The sequence below is a fragment of the Pyxicephalus adspersus genome, chromosome 4, assembly GCF_032062135.1.
Source record: "Pyxicephalus adspersus chromosome 4, UCB_Pads_2.0, whole genome shotgun sequence".
NCBI classification, from domain to species: Eukaryota; Metazoa; Chordata; class Amphibia; order Anura; family Pyxicephalidae; genus Pyxicephalus; species Pyxicephalus adspersus.
Window position 1 is genome coordinate 45,570,140 of NC_092861.1, and position 18,196 is coordinate 45,588,335.

Genomic DNA, 18,196 nt, shown 5'->3' on the forward strand with positions numbered 1-18,196 from the left:
ACCTTTTCTCACATTGGTTTCCATGATTTATACCCAATTGATTTATACCCAAAACACACAACACGAGCCACATGTTGGGCATCAGTGTCGTGCAGCTGTGCGTTGGCCAGGCGTGCATGCACTCATGTTGAGACTTTTCAATGGAAAACTCATTTATTTTGCATTGTGTTTTGATCAAATTCAGCAGTGTAAAATGACATTTCTGATCAGTACATCAGGCAGCTTTTTGCTTCCTGCTTTTAACAAGTGATAGAGATCTGTGAAAATGAATCCAAATATTATATTGAATTCAGGGCTCACAGTTTCACTCCTGTACAGTGGAAACATTAGTTATAGTTTAATCTCTTAAACTGAAGTCCCCAGTGACACCATGCCCTATTTCTTATTTGTGAAGTATTTTGAGGATAACATACCTGGTATTGTAGGAATTATCACACTTTAGGAACATCAATTACAAGGTTCTGGGAGATAAAGGGCTATGGCTTAATGAATGCATTGACATTTTATGAGCTATGAACACACTCCAAAGGTTTCCATAGATGTTAGAGAAATGGAAAGCTTGTAAATAGAAATTTGAGGAGGCTGCCCAAAATGTGACCGCCTGGTGTGCTCCTGTAATGTCTTTAAGCATCAGGATTGTCACCTCATGCATCCAGAAACATCTGTTTCAGCTATTATTGTCTGTCATTTGTCGTCTTTAGTAACTGAGAGGTTGTCAAATTTGCATACAGTAGAGGACTACAGATGCCAAATTGAGAAGTGTGAAAAAGAACTTTATATCTTGTTTAGTGCAACTCTCTGCTAGCAAGCTATAAACACGCATCTCATGGGTGTTCAAGTGCAGGTGGGTAATACGAGCAGGAACTGCTAAGCATTGTGGGGGACACGGCAGGACAACACTCACAGAAGTGTGTGTTTCATTGGAAACTTCAGCTAGTTAAAGCAGAGTGCCATGTTACAGCGTTGGCAACAGGATAGCCAAGCATTTACTTTATTTTGCAGGTACAGCTTTGTAAAGGAATTGTGGTAGAAACATTTACTTTGTTTAACAAATGTACTGGTTAACTTACCCAGCAAAGAAATGTGTTATTCTGTACATCCAATCAATACAGATTTGTCAGGATGCACAAGAAAGTGACACGTTATTTCACGGTTCAACCGCTTATGTCATCGCACTATTTTCAGCCTGCTTGTTAGACAACAAATGAGCATCATTAGTTAGTAATCTAAAACTAAGTAATCTGGAAATATGAGGCAGAAATTAGGAAAGGGCAGTTTGGCAGGGTGGTGTGAATCACAAGATTGGCTATACCAAAATTCTACTCCTTTGCAATAGAAAACAAAAGGCACATGTTTACCCGTACTTTCACTTTAAATATTTCACATTGCAAATAATTTTAATGTGTAGTTGATTATGGGCTGATTGTCAGAAAACAGTTGAAATGTAATCGGGTGCTACAGTTAGAGACCTTAGCTTTGCCATCTACTTCTAAACTTTTACTGCTAACAACAGAAGGGTGTTATGCGTTGGATTATATCATCACTGATCATTACCATTTCACAACAGCTGTTGCATGGGTCATTCCTTGTGTATAAGTTTTACTAGTTTCCCATTTCTTGTATACTTTGAGAACTTTTTCCTGTTTTTGAAATACTTTTTGTGTTTTCAATTACTTGTGTAACTGCTAAAAGAAAGTAATTTTTCTGTCCTGTGTTGTAGGTCCAAGACGTCCCAGCGCCTCATCTCTCATGACATCCATTCAAACACCTACAATTATAAAAGCACCTTCTCTGTGGAAATTGTTCCCGTATGCAAGGTTGGTTGTCATGAAAATACATTGGGGTATTGTCTGCTTTCTGTGTGAGACAAATTCTGTTCTCTGTGGGCTAAGTGTGTATGTAGAACTTGGCATTGGTAATGTAAGCTCTTTGTAAGCAACTGTTGCAGAACCGCTTTTGCCATACACATTGTGTTCCCAGTGGTGTTGTCTGAGCAGTTCTGCCATTCTGTTATGTTTTCATGCTGACACTCTTGCTTCAGTATTTGCTTGGGATAAGTGCATGGACAAGGTGTTTGGTGGGCTTCTCCATAACATGAAAAGTATTGCTAACAGGTAGTGGGTGGACATTTAAAAGAAAGGTACTAGGAACAAAGGAAGATTAACAACCAGGCAACTGGCATTTTCAGGAGGTCAGCACTGACAACCCCTGTTATTTTCAAATGATAAGTTTTCTTTATAACTGCGGTGGGACAAACACAGCATATTATCAGTGAATTATGAAACTAGAGGAAAAATATGGTTTGCTTTCCACTTCATGCCTGCACATTTTGCTTGTGTTTTTCTATAATATCCCTATTATGGAGTTTATTTTGTTTGATATCTAGTCCTAAAATTTAGGATTCTGATGTGGTTGTTTTGTGATTTGTGATATTTGTTGTTACAAAAGTTTGACCTCTTATTATTCGGAATGCCTTACATTATCAGAACATTATATCTATTCATGTGCTAAATAAAACATAGGACTACAAGTTGATCACTTCTGCTTTGTCCGTTATTCTCCAAAGTGACTTACAGTGTCAAGTAATGTCTAAACCCAAGAACAAAAGTTTAGAGCAGAGTACTAGCCACAAATGGCAGATATCAATAAGTAGTCTTTATAAAATACATTTAAAAAACACTTTTTTTTGCAATGTTTGCCTTCCATCCAGATCTTTTTGTTGTAGTATTTTTTCTTCTACTTGTCATCCCTAGTTTGATGGCTAGCATTATTCCACTAGCTTCCTCTGAGCTCAGATATTCCTGGCTCTGCTTCAGACTGTGACTGGACAGTGAAAGGAAAACAGCACAATAACTACCTTATCTCTCACACTCTGCTTTCTCCTTCTATTACAATAGTTCTGGTCTGAACATAACTCCTAGTATTTATTCTGCTGTAGAGGGGATACAATTGCCTAATACCAGGTCAGATGCATGTAGTAAATTCATGCCAATTACGTTTTAAGTGCAGAATATATGAATTTCTATCTGCCTCTTAGAGATTAAGGCTGAAAAATGTATCAGTAGCTCTGCCATAGGGTGAAAACCGCGGCTTCCTCAGGAGGGACAATAGAATGAGTGAACATAGCCAAGTGTGTTGTTTGCAGGATTACTAGGTAACAATGTAAAAAAAAAAAAGCCTGAGAAAAAGAAAAGCATAATGCAAATAAAAGCTAACCTATCATATACAGCATTGTGTCCAAACAATATTGTGATTCCCATACATGCTTCTTAGATTTCTGGAGTTCTCTGGATCATTGGTGAGCACTTTATACAGGATCTCCGTATCACACAGCCTTTTCAAAACTGATCAGAACCCTAGGTAATATTTGTGTTATGTCATTAAGGCTTTTTGCTGAATAGTTAGGCAGGCTAACATAAACTTTTCCCCAGATATAAAATGTGGGATCTATTGCTAACCAACTTTTTTAAAATGCTAGTTGCTTTGCATTCATTGTAACATTCTGTCTTCTATACTGTAGTTCAGTCTCATACAATGATTAGTCACTCTTGCTTAGGTGAGGAATAAGGCGGTGGAAATGCAATATATTAAATAAATTGGTTTTGTGTAAGTGGGAGGGATAAATAAGTGAATGAGAGTCAATTTGCTGAAAGGTACACTTTAATAGGGGCTTACTTCAATGTCCACAGTCCGGCCACAGGTAAACTATAACACAATGTTTTAATTACTGTAAGTATCTGCTTAATAACTGGATGTTGTGTATAATAGGGACACTGAAGAACCTGTCTTAGCAATATATTATAATAGGAAACTATAACAGAATGAATTCCTGATATACCAGTGAAAAGTATTGATTTCTGCATAAATTGTTTAGTACCTACACCTTGTAAACATAAACTGATCACTCACTGGCTTCTTTTTAATTTTGTATACAGGATAACTTGGTGTGTCTTTCACCAAAGCTAGCTCAGAGCCTTGGGAACATGAATCAGATCTGTGTGTGTGTTCGGGTAACAAGTACCATTCATCTGATTGACCCCAATACTCTGCAGAGTAAGTGTGACCTGAAAGAGTTTCTTTATGATGCTGTTACAATGTTTCTTTTGATACAGGAAAATAACTAAGTTAATAATTGTATCAAGAAACGCATAATAGTGTGATAAACCAGAAAAAAGTGAATTGCTGTTAATATAAAATGAATGTTTCCTATGTTACATTCATCAATATTTGTTTTAAAGAAATCAATTTCTACAAAGATATGTACCACAGCAGCATATAATTTACAGGATGCAATAATTTTCAGTTTGATTATGTGGTCATCAGACTCTGTAGGGAGTCAAAAGCAGTATATTTTCAGGAAAGTAGCTTGTGTTTAAAATTGGTTTTATATAGTTTCTTAGTTTTGTCAGTGGCCTGACTGCGGTTAAGCAATAAAGATGGGTATTATCTCTGCCCCAGCCTAAGTTCAGACTAACCTTTTGTCATGAAGTACCACTAAAGTTATACTCATTTAGCCACACCCTAAAAATGGTTAACATTAAACAAATAAGTTAGTTTATACTGTTTTTTTTTTTTTTACGAGCGGTACATGCAGCACCCAAGAGTGTTTACCTGCTGCAAGCACTTAAGCTCCTACAGGCATCAAATGAAACAATCTGTCATGATCATTTCTAGTGCCACAATGGCTTGATAAATAGCTGATTGGAAATCACTGCTGTCCACTTCTGTGGAAAAAAAGCTCAACAGGGTGGCGCTTGCTCTTCCTTCCCCTCCCATCTCCATTGAACAGGACAGCTCTCATTTGTTGCCAAGGCAAATCAGATTTTCACCCAAGACGTGCACAAAAGTTCAACTCAGACAGCAATCAACTAATGCGTGTACAAAGCTTTAGATGTATTATATACTTCCATTTAAAAGTTGAAAATAACAAAAATACTTTCACCCACAAGCTAACGCCTTATAAAGTCCATCGGTTACCTCCTGCTACTGCTCCCAGATGCCTATTGGCAAGCACAAGTGCCTGGCAGTAATGAATGGCATTGTTTATAATCGCAAGTCTGAACATAGTCTAAATTGGCGTACTGCTCCGTACAGCATATATTTATTATAGTAATAAAAATGTGCAATTGTATAAAATAACACATACCTGTAAAAGAAGCAACAATATTTACTGAAAATGCATTATAATTTTTATTTCTTCAGCAATACTTGCTTTGGTAACAACAAGGCTTTCTTTTTAATTTTTAAATAAGTCTAGAGACCATTTCTGTAGTAAGAGTATTGCAGCATTTCATGAAGCTGTTAGATATTTGCCTTTAGTGCCACCTGCATGTTAAGAACAGGTATTACAACGATACTACAATCAATGTGTTACATAGATATTCCAGGGATTTGTATAGGTTTGCCCATGGAATGGAAAATGGGCTTTATGTTCCATTTCACTACAGTTTTACCTGTCATGGAGTAAATTCATAATGCTTCACTTTGACGTAACCGCTGCTCTTGTCCAACATATTTAAATTAGTGGCAAAATAGGAATTAATGCAGAGAAATAAAAAAAGACCAAATATTATGTCTACATTTTGTAAATAGGCATTCTGAGTCCTGTAAAACAAAATTAACGATGATAAACTATGGGGGGGCATCAGGGGTTTTCATGGGTTTTATTGTAGTTTAAAACCTTTTTAAAATATCCAGTTTGTGTCTTCTTGTGTTCATTAGACTTGACCTCCTAACATTTTATTGCCTTAATAAACAAAATTAGTAACGTCGCCCCTTGCCTGAAAGTGAACCTCCTTAACATCCTCCCCCACCCCGGAATAACAGAATGAAGTCTCGGAAGACTTCAGGGTCAGTTTTGATACATACAACCATTTTGATATTCTATGCCTTATGTTTGTAATAATAGTAACAATAGTAAAGGGAATGTGAATGCATTTACTTTATTGCAGTCTGTCCCTTAAAGGTATCTTTTAAGTAAGCACAGTCACATTAATTTTGGTTATATTTATTACAAGGAATCATAGACTAGAGGAAACTGTCATTAGCTTAGTATATTTCCTGCTGCACAGATGCTGGGATAGCGCCTCATCCACATACATGTATATAGTCCATTCTTTTCAACAAGCTTTGGCTGTATGAAAGAGCAGTAAAATGCAACTATTGTGCAGCACTAGGCAGATAAACAAAGTCTGTTACATTGGGCCTGATTTATTAAAGCTCTCTAAGACTGAAGAGGATAAACTTTCATCAGTGAAGCTGGATGACACCGCAAATCTGGAATGGATCTGGACCAGGACTAAAAGCATTTGCTAACAAATAGCATATTACATTTAAGAAATTCATTCCAGGTTTGCTTGGATCACCAAGGTTCACTGATGAAAGTGTGTCCTCTGCTGTCTTGAAAAGCTTTAAAAAAGCAGGCCCAGTGTTGTTGAGGAAGTTTGGCCCAAGTTTGCTGGAATTCCTTTATGTACACCTCTTGGTTGTTCCATTGCATTTTGCTGAGCCATTGCACAACCTGATTGTTTTCTTTTTTTTAGCCATTTAATTGCAAAATTGCTGGTGTTGTATGACTCAGTGTTGACCATGAATTAGCTGTCATGTAGATACCCTCTTGTTAATATGTTGGTAGACAAAGGCGGTGGTCAACACAATGACTGCAAGGTGCCTGGGGCTGCAAACCAAGCTCAAATCATTGCCACTCCACCACCATGCTTGTCAATTGGTATGAAATGTTTGTGGTGATACACTGTGTTTGGCCAGCTCAGCGTTTAGTGAAAGCCAAAATGTGTCTTGTCTGTCCAAAGAACGTTGCAGTCTTATGGTTTTTTCAGATGCAAACCTAAGCTGTGCTGCCATGTTATCTTTAGAGTTAAGAGGAGTTTGCCGACCCCAGCACTAGGGGAATAAACATACTACCTTAACATTAAGCAAAACTGGGGCCTGTAGATCTTGAGATATAGATATATATTTGCTAGGATATCCAATCCTGGGAAGACTGGCAGCTGTCTTGAATGTTTTCCACTTCTCAGTAACCTATTATACTGTTGAATGTTGGACTTGCAACTGTTTGGAAATAGCCTTATACCCCTTTCCAGATTGATGGCGGCAATGTTTGTTTCTGTGATATCATTTGTGATGTCTTTCCTCCTTGGCTACGTGTTAACATACACCTAATTGCTCCAGACCAGCAACTGCTGCTTTTATAGAGTTGGTCACGCCTGCTGATAATCAGGTAATCCAGTACATTTGATTAGCAGCACCCGGCTGCTACTTATCTTATCCTATTACTTTCCTATGGAAGCGGACTACTTATATTTTCACACACATTTTTGACTTTGTGTGTATATATGTATATATATATATATATATATATATATATATATATATATATATATATAAAATCAGTGCTCAACCCAGATTTTTTAAGCTGTGTGGGAAGAAAACAGCCGGGTGGGTGCTGAAAAGTGCCAGGTGGTGCACCCAGCTAAAAGGGCCTGGGGAGAACCCTGTATATAAAAATATTTATTTTATTGACTTTTGAAACAATAACGTCCTCAGATTTATATCAAACTTCCTTGAAATTTTACATGTTCAGTAACAATCAAAAGTTTGGACACTCTTATTCAAGGTTTTGTTTTTTAATTATAGATTATGGAAGACATCCAAACAAAAAAATGAACACATTTATTTATGTTTAACAGAAAAGTGTTAAAATATCCAGAATATATTTTAGATTTTTCAAAGAAGTCACCTTTTCTTTGATAGCTGTACAGACGGTGGGCATTCTCTCCATTAGAATAATGAGGTAGTCATTCGTGCTGAGGTGCTGAGCACTTGTTGGCTGCTTTGCCTTCACTCTGCAGTCCAGTTTAAATGGTTTTAGGTTGGGTGATGTGGAGGCCATGTCATCATGTAGCATATAGCATTCAGTCACTCTCCTTTGTCAAACATCCCATGTATTACATAGCTTTGATGTCTTCAATATTAATCTACAGTGTAGAAAATAATAAAAATAAAGAAAAACATTGAAGGAGAAGGTGTCCAAATGTCCAAACTTTTGACGAGTACTGTATGTTATAAAAAAAAAAAAGTTTTATATAAAAAAAAGTTGGAAAATAAATAAATACATGTTCCTTTTTATTGATCCCCCCCCCCCCCCCCTTCATCTTCTTGTAGTTGCAGAAGTTGATGGGAACACATATTGGCGACATCCATTTAACAGTTTGTTTCATCCCAAACAACTTGAGGAGTTCATTGTGATGGATGTAGATATTGTGAGAGACCGGAAACAAGGACCAGGTGCCGGAGTGAGATCAAACAAGGTATGGGTCTACCTCTGCTTTTTGATGCCAGATTACCCATCTGAATGTGGTTATCAAACCTGAATATGTGAAGTGTGTTTTATGCTACTGGTGCCTGTGTTGGGTCCCTAAATTAGGATTAGTAATTCCTTAGATCCTCAGCTGTTAGATGTGACATTTAATTTTTTGGGTTTTACCGAGGGATCTGTCCTAATTGTAATTTATAGCAACCTGCCTCACAGGTAGCAAACTGAAAAAGGAGGGTTTACCACCATTGCCCCTGTGCTAGGTTGGGTTTAGGTTTTACTAGAAATCCTTTTTTGGTATAAATTAATCAGTGGTTCTGGGTAATAGGTTAATGATTTTTGATTGTTTTATTACTCTATACATTTGTAAAAGTTGCTGTGATTCCCCAGCTGATATAACCGGTCAGCAGGTCAAAAGTCATGAGTTTCACAGGGCCATAGATTATCCGTGCAGAACACATGAACCGAATCTGATTTTTGCTATGATCAAATCATAGAAATCTGGTTGGAACCTCGGTTATTTGATGGTACAGGTTCCTGCATTTTGCAAATTACTTTTGCACTACCTTATCAGTTACAGGGCAAGGGAACTTTTGAACAATATCTTTCTAACTATTTCCCCACCATTTGCATTGTGCGCGTATGTAACCCAACTTCCCAATGCCTCACTTCTGGCATATTGTTACATTTGTTACATATGGCCATCCATTTTCTGTTTTTTTTTTTTTTTTATTCACTGCCTGTTTGTGCCAGTAGAACCCCATTAACATTTGTGGGGCTTAGTAAACAAGTTACTTTTGATGATGTGTCTTAAAGCATAAATATCATGCTTTGTTTTCTACTTTCTTCTTACACAGCATACTCTTGCCGAAGTTTGGGTTCAAAAAACATCTGAAATGAACACAAGCCAACAGTACCACTGTCGTACGCATTTGGGACATTTGCTGAATCCTGGAGATCTGGTTCAAGGGTATGCTATATATCTTTTGTTTTCTGTTTTAATGCTGCTATAATTGGTTATATTTGCTTAAATCGCATTATCTGGAATATTTAATCTGTTTAGCTTTAAATGTATATTGAAAGCGGGTTTTACTTATATAAGTATACAGTTTACCCCTCTACTATCTCATTATATATAATTTAAACCCCTTTATTAGAATAGAAACAAAGTAACAGTTTCAATCCCTTCCTTTAAATCTTTTGAGGGGTTTCTGGTATTACATGGGACTTTCGACATGGTTAGATCGTGGTAGCTGACCCTCACCTTTTTGTCCTTGCCTTAGGATTCTGTAGATAGTGCTAACCAGATTGTGGGGTGCTTCTGAATCTGAAGACCAGTTTCTGTGCTTTGCTTACATATTGCCACTGTTTCTCTAATGAAAGTCTTTAAGATGCAAGATTCTCAGGGTCTTGTATGAGCATGTTGGATGCTCATAACAAGGTCATTATATGAACTAGAATAAATGAAACTCCTGGCTGCTTGTCATCACTCTCTGGTAGGGATTGTAAAAGAAACGATGTGGCGGAATAGCTTTTGTTTTAGCACAAAAGATAAACAGCAGCAGTGTAAAGGTAGAACCAGACCTTTCTGTGGTGACAAAATATCTTAATAGCACTTGAAATGCCAATGGTGGCACAGTATTATCAAATCTATATCAAAGTGTACAACCAAGATTACCACTAACTGGAGACACGGGAAAACCTGATATTCATTACATTGCTTAACAAGTACCAACCTTTAACCAGGGCTGAAGCATATCCAAGAGAAGAATAGGATAACCTAACAGATGTATGAGCTTTGTAGAGGGACACCTCTAGCCCATATAAAAATATGGAGTTAAAAATCACATTTACCTACGTAGGGCTTTCTCAAATACCTCATGGAAAAGTCATGATTCCAACAAACTGTGACTTGTGCTCTTTAAAAAAAAAAATATTTCATATGTGTTAAGTAATGACATGATTAGCAAGTAACTCTGTCTATTGGCCCAAAGGACTTTTACACTGGTAACTGCACACAAAATGCATAGGCTGAAAGTCATCATAGGCAGCTTACACTATTCATACCTTTTTTTTTTTATTGTAGTTCCTGTGTTATTGACTATAATGGCATAGATCTTGTGCTGCATCATATCATGAGCTGCTCATGTGTTTACCTGCACCATTGTCATTTATAAGTAATAAATTGCTAATTATAAGAATATTTGTGGCCCGGCAGTTGCAAAAGTGCATTAACATTGGCTTTAGTAACAAATCACAGTACACTGTTCATCTGTTGTTTTTTCTCCATCTCCCTTAAAAACCCAATACAATCAATTGCAGTGGTATACATTTTTAGTTCACTCCATATGTGGCAGAGAGGCCAAGTTCCTAGCACTTATGCCTTGCAAAGCTAGAGTCCAAGGTTCTCCGCTACTATCTGTATAGCGTTAGTATGCTTTCCCTGGGTTACCTCCAGATTCTCCAGTTTTCTCCCAAATCCCCAAAACATTTATGGTAACTTTACTGGCTTCCATATTAATTGTCCTACTATGATAGGAACATTATACTGACTAGTTAGGCAATTATATTGTGAGCTCCTCTGAGACAGCGTTATTGACATAACTTGTACTGTGTAAATGCTAGGAAGAAGATGTCTGTGCTTAATAATACTGGCAGCTTTTTGAGAGACTTAATTGCTTGCTGTGGTTTATGCTGAAAAACAGTCCAATTCATACATATAGAATGTGTTCTTCGATCTGCTATGCAAAACGACTGTTTACCTACAGTAAACTCCATCGGGTATATTCGTGTTTTATTTTAGAACAGTTTGTGTGCCCTGTAGTGCTGGCTGTCACTTCTGTTTCTGAGCAGTTTGTTATTTGGAGTGCTCAGAGACTCTGTTCCCATTGGAGAGTGTGTGGGTGTACTGCTAAATTACACACACCTCCCAGGCATCCCAGCACTGCTTTTCCCTAATGATCTGCTTTGTTCAGCTACTTGCAAATAATACTAAGCTTAGCAGAATAAGTTTTCACAATTTAAAGTTGTTGGTATTGCCTGTGTTTCTGATACCCCCTCTACAATTGTAAGTATTTTTTTTTTCTTTTGTAAATCTCTTTTCAGATTTGATTTGGCAAACTGTAACTTAAATGATGAGTTTATTAATAAGATGAACCCTCATCACATTCCTGATGTGGTAAGTCTATAACGAAGATTTCCAAAAAAAATAACTGTTTACAGTTTCAGCTATCTGATCTTAACCAACTATTGATTCCAATAACAGAGTTGGGTATATTTAAATATGTAAACCCATTGTCAGTTTAGTCTCCCTTTGGTTTATAATATCACTAAGGGCCAATACACATATATGCACTGATGCAGTGCAATTTATTCTGAATGGAACCCTAACTCGCTACCTTCATTGCACTGTGCTGCACCACAGAACAGCGCAGTTTGGTATGTTGCTGAAAATGGTGCAGGTGAAATTTTTGAACCTCTGCTGCTTTAGGTAGCCAACAGCACAGCCCCAGTGTGCAGGCATGTTCCTGCAGTGCAAAGAAGTGATCCTTAACTTTAATGCTGACAGCCCTTCCTGCTTCACAGACAACCAGAAAACCATGCTCTCCTATACATACCTACCTAAAAGCAACTTGTTCTATGTCTTTTGTTAGCCAGGAATATCCTTTGTGTGGCTCAGGTAAAGAAGAAAAAGGATAAACACACTTTTTATACAATATTATCCTTATAACACTGTTTGCCCCTGCTAAAGTTTATATGTAGCTAACACTCCAAAGATCCATATTTTGTATTTTTCTGGTATTATTGGGTATAAGGACTAGCACACTTAACGTAATCTTTCAATAGTACAACACTTACTGTCTGAAGTATTTCTTTACAGACATTTAAAACAAAATATGCATATACAGTTCAGTTTTTCATGAAAAAAATCTCAACATTTTTTAACTTATTTTCAGTTTTTGCATGCTTGTTCTGGTCCACGACTCAAAATGAAAGCCAGACATGAAACAAGAAGTATCCTTAGAAGAATTCAGTACTGGCAGCCCAATGACCTATTTATTTCTGTTATACAGATGTTCATATAGCTGCCTCTTCCTATTTCATACAGGTACTAATCAAGAAGAGCTATGATCGTGCCAGAAGGCAGAGAAGGAGAAATTGGAAGTTGAAGGAGCTGGAGAGAGACAGAGAAGGCATGGACACAGATGATGAAAGGTCTCTATTTATTAACCACTTGGTTTACATTCGTGTGTTGAGTTTTATTTGTCTAATTTATGTTACTTAGTCCTGTTCTAAAAACACAAAGGGGTAATCCTTTCCGTTTTTATTCTGCATAAGGAAAACTTTGAAAAAAATAACCTCCAGTTGTTTTGTTGCTGCAATATTTACATAATTTATAAATTACAAAGTATTTATTCATGGAGTTTTGAAAACAGAAAAAAAAAGAAAAAAAAATTAGTGCAGCATTACGATATTATTGATTGGTTATGAGCGACAGTACTATTTAACCCTCCCATTGCCTCTGGCCCTCAAACATATTCTTATGTATAGATCCATTAAAAGACAAAAAAATCTGCACAAAATATGTACTTTTTGAAGGTCAAATAAATTAATTGATCATAAATTGCAGACAGTTGGGTAAAGTAGGTATATAGCAATATCTCTGGTCTATTTTAAATGAACCTCAAAGATGGAGTGATAGTTTTTCCATCTTTAGTCCATCAGTAACCCAGTGCAGTTTTCAACCAGTGGGTGAAATCTGCCAATGTGCAATGACAGGCATTCTAATTTTTCATATACAATAACTGGCAACTGTTTAGTATAAATTTGTGTACAGGCAAGTTTGTCTGGTTTGCCATCCGGGGAGTCTGTATAAATCCCAGCAGATGCAGATTGTCTCAAACCATTAATAAATTTGGCCTCCCATGCACTTCTTGTGTCTGGAGGTTTATGTACAAATTCTTCTGCCACTTGTGGCCCTTGCAGTAAACCAAGCTTAAGTTGATGCAGCATTCATGAACTTTCATATTGAATTCATAGTTGAAATAGAACTTCTATAACATTTTTATGCACATACTTTTTAATAAAATTAAACACTGCTCTGTACCATCAACACCTACTTCAAAAGGTGAGTGATCAGACGGATAGAGAGAGAGCAGAAATATGATTTGTTTTTGTCACGCTTCGGCTTTATTAACTGATATAAAATACCCTTTATATATCGTTGTAAGGGGCACTCAAATGTTGGACACTTTGGCTAAAAGGTCATGCCTGTGGCCACTCCTGCATCCCCAGCGGTGTTAGCTAAATTGACATATTTGTTCAGCGCAACTCTTCTATAATCTTTGATTTTGCCACTTGTGTACTGAAGAACACTTTGTGCAGTCTGGTGACCTTTTGTGTTATGTAAATCAGTTTAAAGAGCTCTTCAGTGATTTCAGTATTTACTTGTATTTTCAGCAGTGGTTATCAAAACAAATGAATACAAATATCTTGCTCACTTGATGCTCTGCATTCATTACTTCCATCCAAAAGTATTTGTGAAGTTTATCAGTTTGTAACAAATATTTACTTGTTGTGGCATCTAGGTAGCTATTCAGTGTTTGAAGCTGTGTAGTACTATAATAATAGTTAACAGTGCTACTATTTTTTAACACTAATTTATGTGCAGGTATAAAACATTGTTTAGATATACAACCTGTAATTTCCTGCCCAGCAAGCCCTAGATTAGTACAGGCAACAGCTTGAGTTATTCAGGGTTTTATGGCTTTGCATGGTGCTACCAGTCTAAAACACTGAGCATCTTTGCAGAAGGTGATGGAAGATGGATTTGTGTGCTGTTACCAATTCACTTTTCATTGTGACAGATCACAGTAGGTCTAAGACTAAAATGAGGGGGGTATACTTTTTCTTTGAGTCATTGGGTCCAGTCGGTGAATAATGTTGGCAGATCTGTCCTATTATTAGGACTTTGCTGTAAACTTCAAGAGGACTAGTAAGTGCCACAGATAACCCAACTTTGCCCTAGTCTCCCTACTCTGCTGACCTTGTGACAAGGAAAAGTGTGATGAACATTTTATACAGTTTGCCGGGACCAGTGATAGACTTTGGCAGTTATACAGTGCAGTATTTCTTTACTCATTTTCATACATGATCACTGTACATTAAAATAGAGATGTAATACTTTGCAATTATTTATTTGCAGAAGAAGAATGTTTATGTAATTCTATTTGATTTATTTTGCAGGCAATACCAAGACTTCCTTGAAGATCTGGAGGAAGATGAACTTATTCGAAAAAATGTCAACATCTACAAAAGTAAGGATGCATATCAAGTACTGAGACAAGTGTTTTTCAAATTTAAGCTTTTAGCTAATTTGGCTACTGCCATTGTAAAACTAACCTTAAAACTTACAACAGAAGCAAACATTCAAATGGTGCCAAATTTGTATTTAGGAAAAAAAAGTATTTTTTTTTAATTCCTTTTACCATCATGCAGTTCCCAAGTACCTATAGGGAGCCACATGTTGATTTAGCGCTTTCTCCTTTTTAACACACCACATGATAAAGTAAACTAGCTGTGTGAGAAATATAATGACTCGGTTTCAGTTATCCAGGTCATTAGGACAAAAAAGGAACAAAAAATTTAGGAAAGTAAACTTCCTAAAATTCTTGTTCCTTATTTGTCCTAATATTGATATAATACTTTGTTACTTCATAAATCTGTGGCAAAAGCCCATATGTGCATATTTATCAGTTTAGTAATTCAACGTAGATGGTCAGCACACTAGCCAGTACACTAACATTTATATGATAATGACATCCTTTGTGCTTCTCTTACAATAGAATGTCTTTTAGGGTGACTTGAAGTAAACCAGTTTTCAGACATTTCACATTAGGTATTTACACAAAAACAGGTTTAAGTCCTTGGCATAAAATTCCTATATTTTTTTATGTGGACAGTAGATCTTGGAAGCCTGCTAGTCTTCAAGCTGCAGATGTTTCTAAGCTGTTAAAAATCCTTTGAAATCAGACTTTGAAAGGTCATAACAAAGACTGTAAAGATGATTACTTCACATTACAAGTAGCTAGCAATAAGAATAAGTCTGAATTGTTTTAAATCTCATTTACAGTATGTTAAGAATATGTAAATAGTTTAATGTTTACAATATGGACACAGGTTGAATACAAATATGTATAAAGTTGTATGTTACAAACTGCATGTTTGCAGGAAAAGAATGTGTAAAAACAAATTATAAATATTTCATCATACTGAGAACATTGGTCTATTGTCTATAAATTTCTAGTTGTCTCTATTCTTCAAGAGTGTCTGCTTAATGTTATGAAAAACCCCATTGTCATCTAACTCTGTTAGTTATGTGGATACTTAAAATCAGATTTCTAATGTTTGTGCAAAACAACACTAAAGCATTGTCTGGACTAGTGACTTTTCTGTGCATATGTTACCTACATTGTTTACTTTATACACCAGATTACTGGATATGTGTTAAGCAACCCAGTAATCTATTCTATTCTGTATTCCTTTAGTTCACTTTTACAGTTTTATTAATCAGATTAACAAAAAAAATCATGTGCATTGAAACAGTTATTTCAGCACCATAAAAATGTAAGCTGACACATTTTAAGTATGTACCTGGTAGGCAGTACTCTTGAGTACAGTACAAAGTAGCAATGAAATATTTCTTCAGCTTTTTATCTTGTTCTTTTTCTTCTTTGGTCGCCTTCCAGTCTAGACCTCATGCTTGCTTTCTCTCCTTCAGATGCTGACATTGCAGTGGAGAGTGACACTGATGAGGAGGGAGCTCCTCGAATCAGCCTGGCAGAGATGTTAGAAGATCTTCACATTTCTCATGATGCCACCGGTGGGGAAGGGGCCGAAATGCTGACAGAATAGACTTTCTTGAAAAGATCCTGCTGATCTGTTTCACTAGGGAGGATTTAAAATGTGTCCAATTTAATTTTCAGTTATCTAAAATATATGCTTATACATATTTCTCTATGAATTTGGATACCATACACTCTTGTATGTTTTGCCTTCTAACTGTCATATATTAAAATGACGGATGTTTAAGTGGTTTGAATTTTTATGTTCTTATTATCCTGACATTTATAAAGGATTGCTCTTTTATGGAATGCAACATGCCAGGTATTTGCAGGGCAGAACTTTGCACAATAAATAAATGAAAATCTTCAAGCACATTGCCTAAAGTGTAAGAAAAGACAAAAACAAAGCAAAACCTCAGTATGTATAAATGTGCAGGTGCTTTGAAAAAAAAAAAAAAACAATTGAATCACTCTTCTGAAAATGTTTGCTTTACAAGGATTGTGAAATTATTACACACGCACTCACACTCTGTCTCTGTCTGTCTCTCTCCCCCTCTCCCTCCCTCCTCACATAAAATATATATATAGTATGTGCAATATAAAGTGCAGGTAATCCAAAGACAGCACTTGTTTTTGTGTGACTTTGTCATTAGATATTTGCTTGGAAAGAATGTGATTTATTTTTCTTCTGTTTTTAATAACACATTTCTTTATCTTTTTTTAATTGAGAAGAGTGTTGACGAGAATATAATAGCTTGCATTGCAGAGCTAATTCTTATATGGTGATCTCTGTGCTCTACTGAATATACAGGCCACATACCGATTCAGAAGAAATATGCAGATCAGGATTCCATACATCATTCACTTCACTAACTGTAAAAGTTACAAGAAGTTTGAAAAAAGAGACGGCAATAAAGAAACTGCTTTTCGAAAGATCCCAAGCTATGGCAAACTATTTCATGACTTTTTTTTCATGAATTTTTTACTGTATATCTTTTCCTGTGCAGTTCAGACAGCAATACTGAAACTGAGGTCAGAGAAAATAAGTTCTTACTAGATATTAAGTTGGGTTCAGCAGGAATCAATTCCCCAAAACATTCAGTGTTCACTTCTTACACTGCCTAGCATTGACCAGGGGCAGGCTGCAGCTTCTGCCCTTCCTTCACTTCACTTTCTGCCACATATTCTGCAAATCTAGTGCCTTTCTATTGGAGGAATAATAGTTTTACTCTGAACTACTGGTTTTCCATCATAAGGGTTGTTACTTATAGACATGCAGCCTAGAATGTGCCTTTTTGCTCTCTGCAGGGAAATGTAAATTTACAGTGGTTATCCTGGGGCCTGTTACAGATATTATTAGTGAGCTTGCACTTTAAGGGGCAGCTCCCAGGGGCAATAAAGTTAAAGATGTCACAATGCTTCCTTGGCCTCAGTGTAACTTAAGTATCAACTTTGCTCTTTCTTCTTTGCTTATCCAGCAGGTCCCAAACAAATCTTAAATATTATAGAAAAGTATCATACTGTATAAGTACAAGTTTTTTTCAAGACAGCAGGTCTCTTTTAGTTTCCACTTGTAGTACTATTTTACCAAATCATTTATTGCGTGTTTAATTTCTTATTGGCGCAATTACTGGCGAATGTTAGCGTGACACTCTTAAGCTATACATTTGTTTTGTTTTTGTTTTTTTTTTTTCAAAACTTTCTGTCAGGCAATTTCCTCTGTTATGTAGGTGATTTATTTATTTGTCTGTACCATTATCTAAAAGGTGCTGTTTCAGCTTGAAACGAGTGACGGTTTAACCTGCTTTACAAACGACAGATGTGATTTAAAGGTATGGATCTATGAATCGATGCTGAACTTGGGGTTTCATGACCCATAACGCTGGTTCCCAGCACTTATTAAATCTCTCTGACAGTCAATGAGTTCAAAGACATGAATTGTACTGTTAGCTATGTGGATGGACACTAGATGGCAGTAGCAGACAGAAAAAGTTCACATAAAAATGAATCTCTCTTTATT

The 18,196-nt window shown here is 36.4% G+C and overlaps 1 protein-coding gene across 1 annotated transcript in view; it reads left to right on the top strand.

Moving 5' to 3' along the window:
- NMD3 (NMD3 ribosome export adaptor) overlaps positions 1 to 16,547 on the top strand; it is a 35,897-nt gene extending 19,350 nt beyond the window's left edge. Inside the window, exons 9-16 of the mRNA XM_072408050.1 lie at positions 1,721 to 1,817; positions 3,936 to 4,053; positions 8,182 to 8,327; positions 9,190 to 9,302; positions 11,438 to 11,510; positions 12,441 to 12,547; positions 14,579 to 14,649; positions 16,113 to 16,547. Coding sequence (XP_072264151.1) covers positions 1,721 to 1,817; positions 3,936 to 4,053; positions 8,182 to 8,327; positions 9,190 to 9,302; positions 11,438 to 11,510; positions 12,441 to 12,547; positions 14,579 to 14,649; positions 16,113 to 16,246 — 859 coding nt within the window. The 3' untranslated portion in view covers positions 16,247 to 16,547. The remainder of the gene's footprint in view (positions 1 to 1,720; positions 1,818 to 3,935; positions 4,054 to 8,181; positions 8,328 to 9,189; positions 9,303 to 11,437; positions 11,511 to 12,440; positions 12,548 to 14,578; positions 14,650 to 16,112) is intronic.
- The last annotated feature ends 1,649 nt before the right edge of the window (positions 16,548 to 18,196 follow it).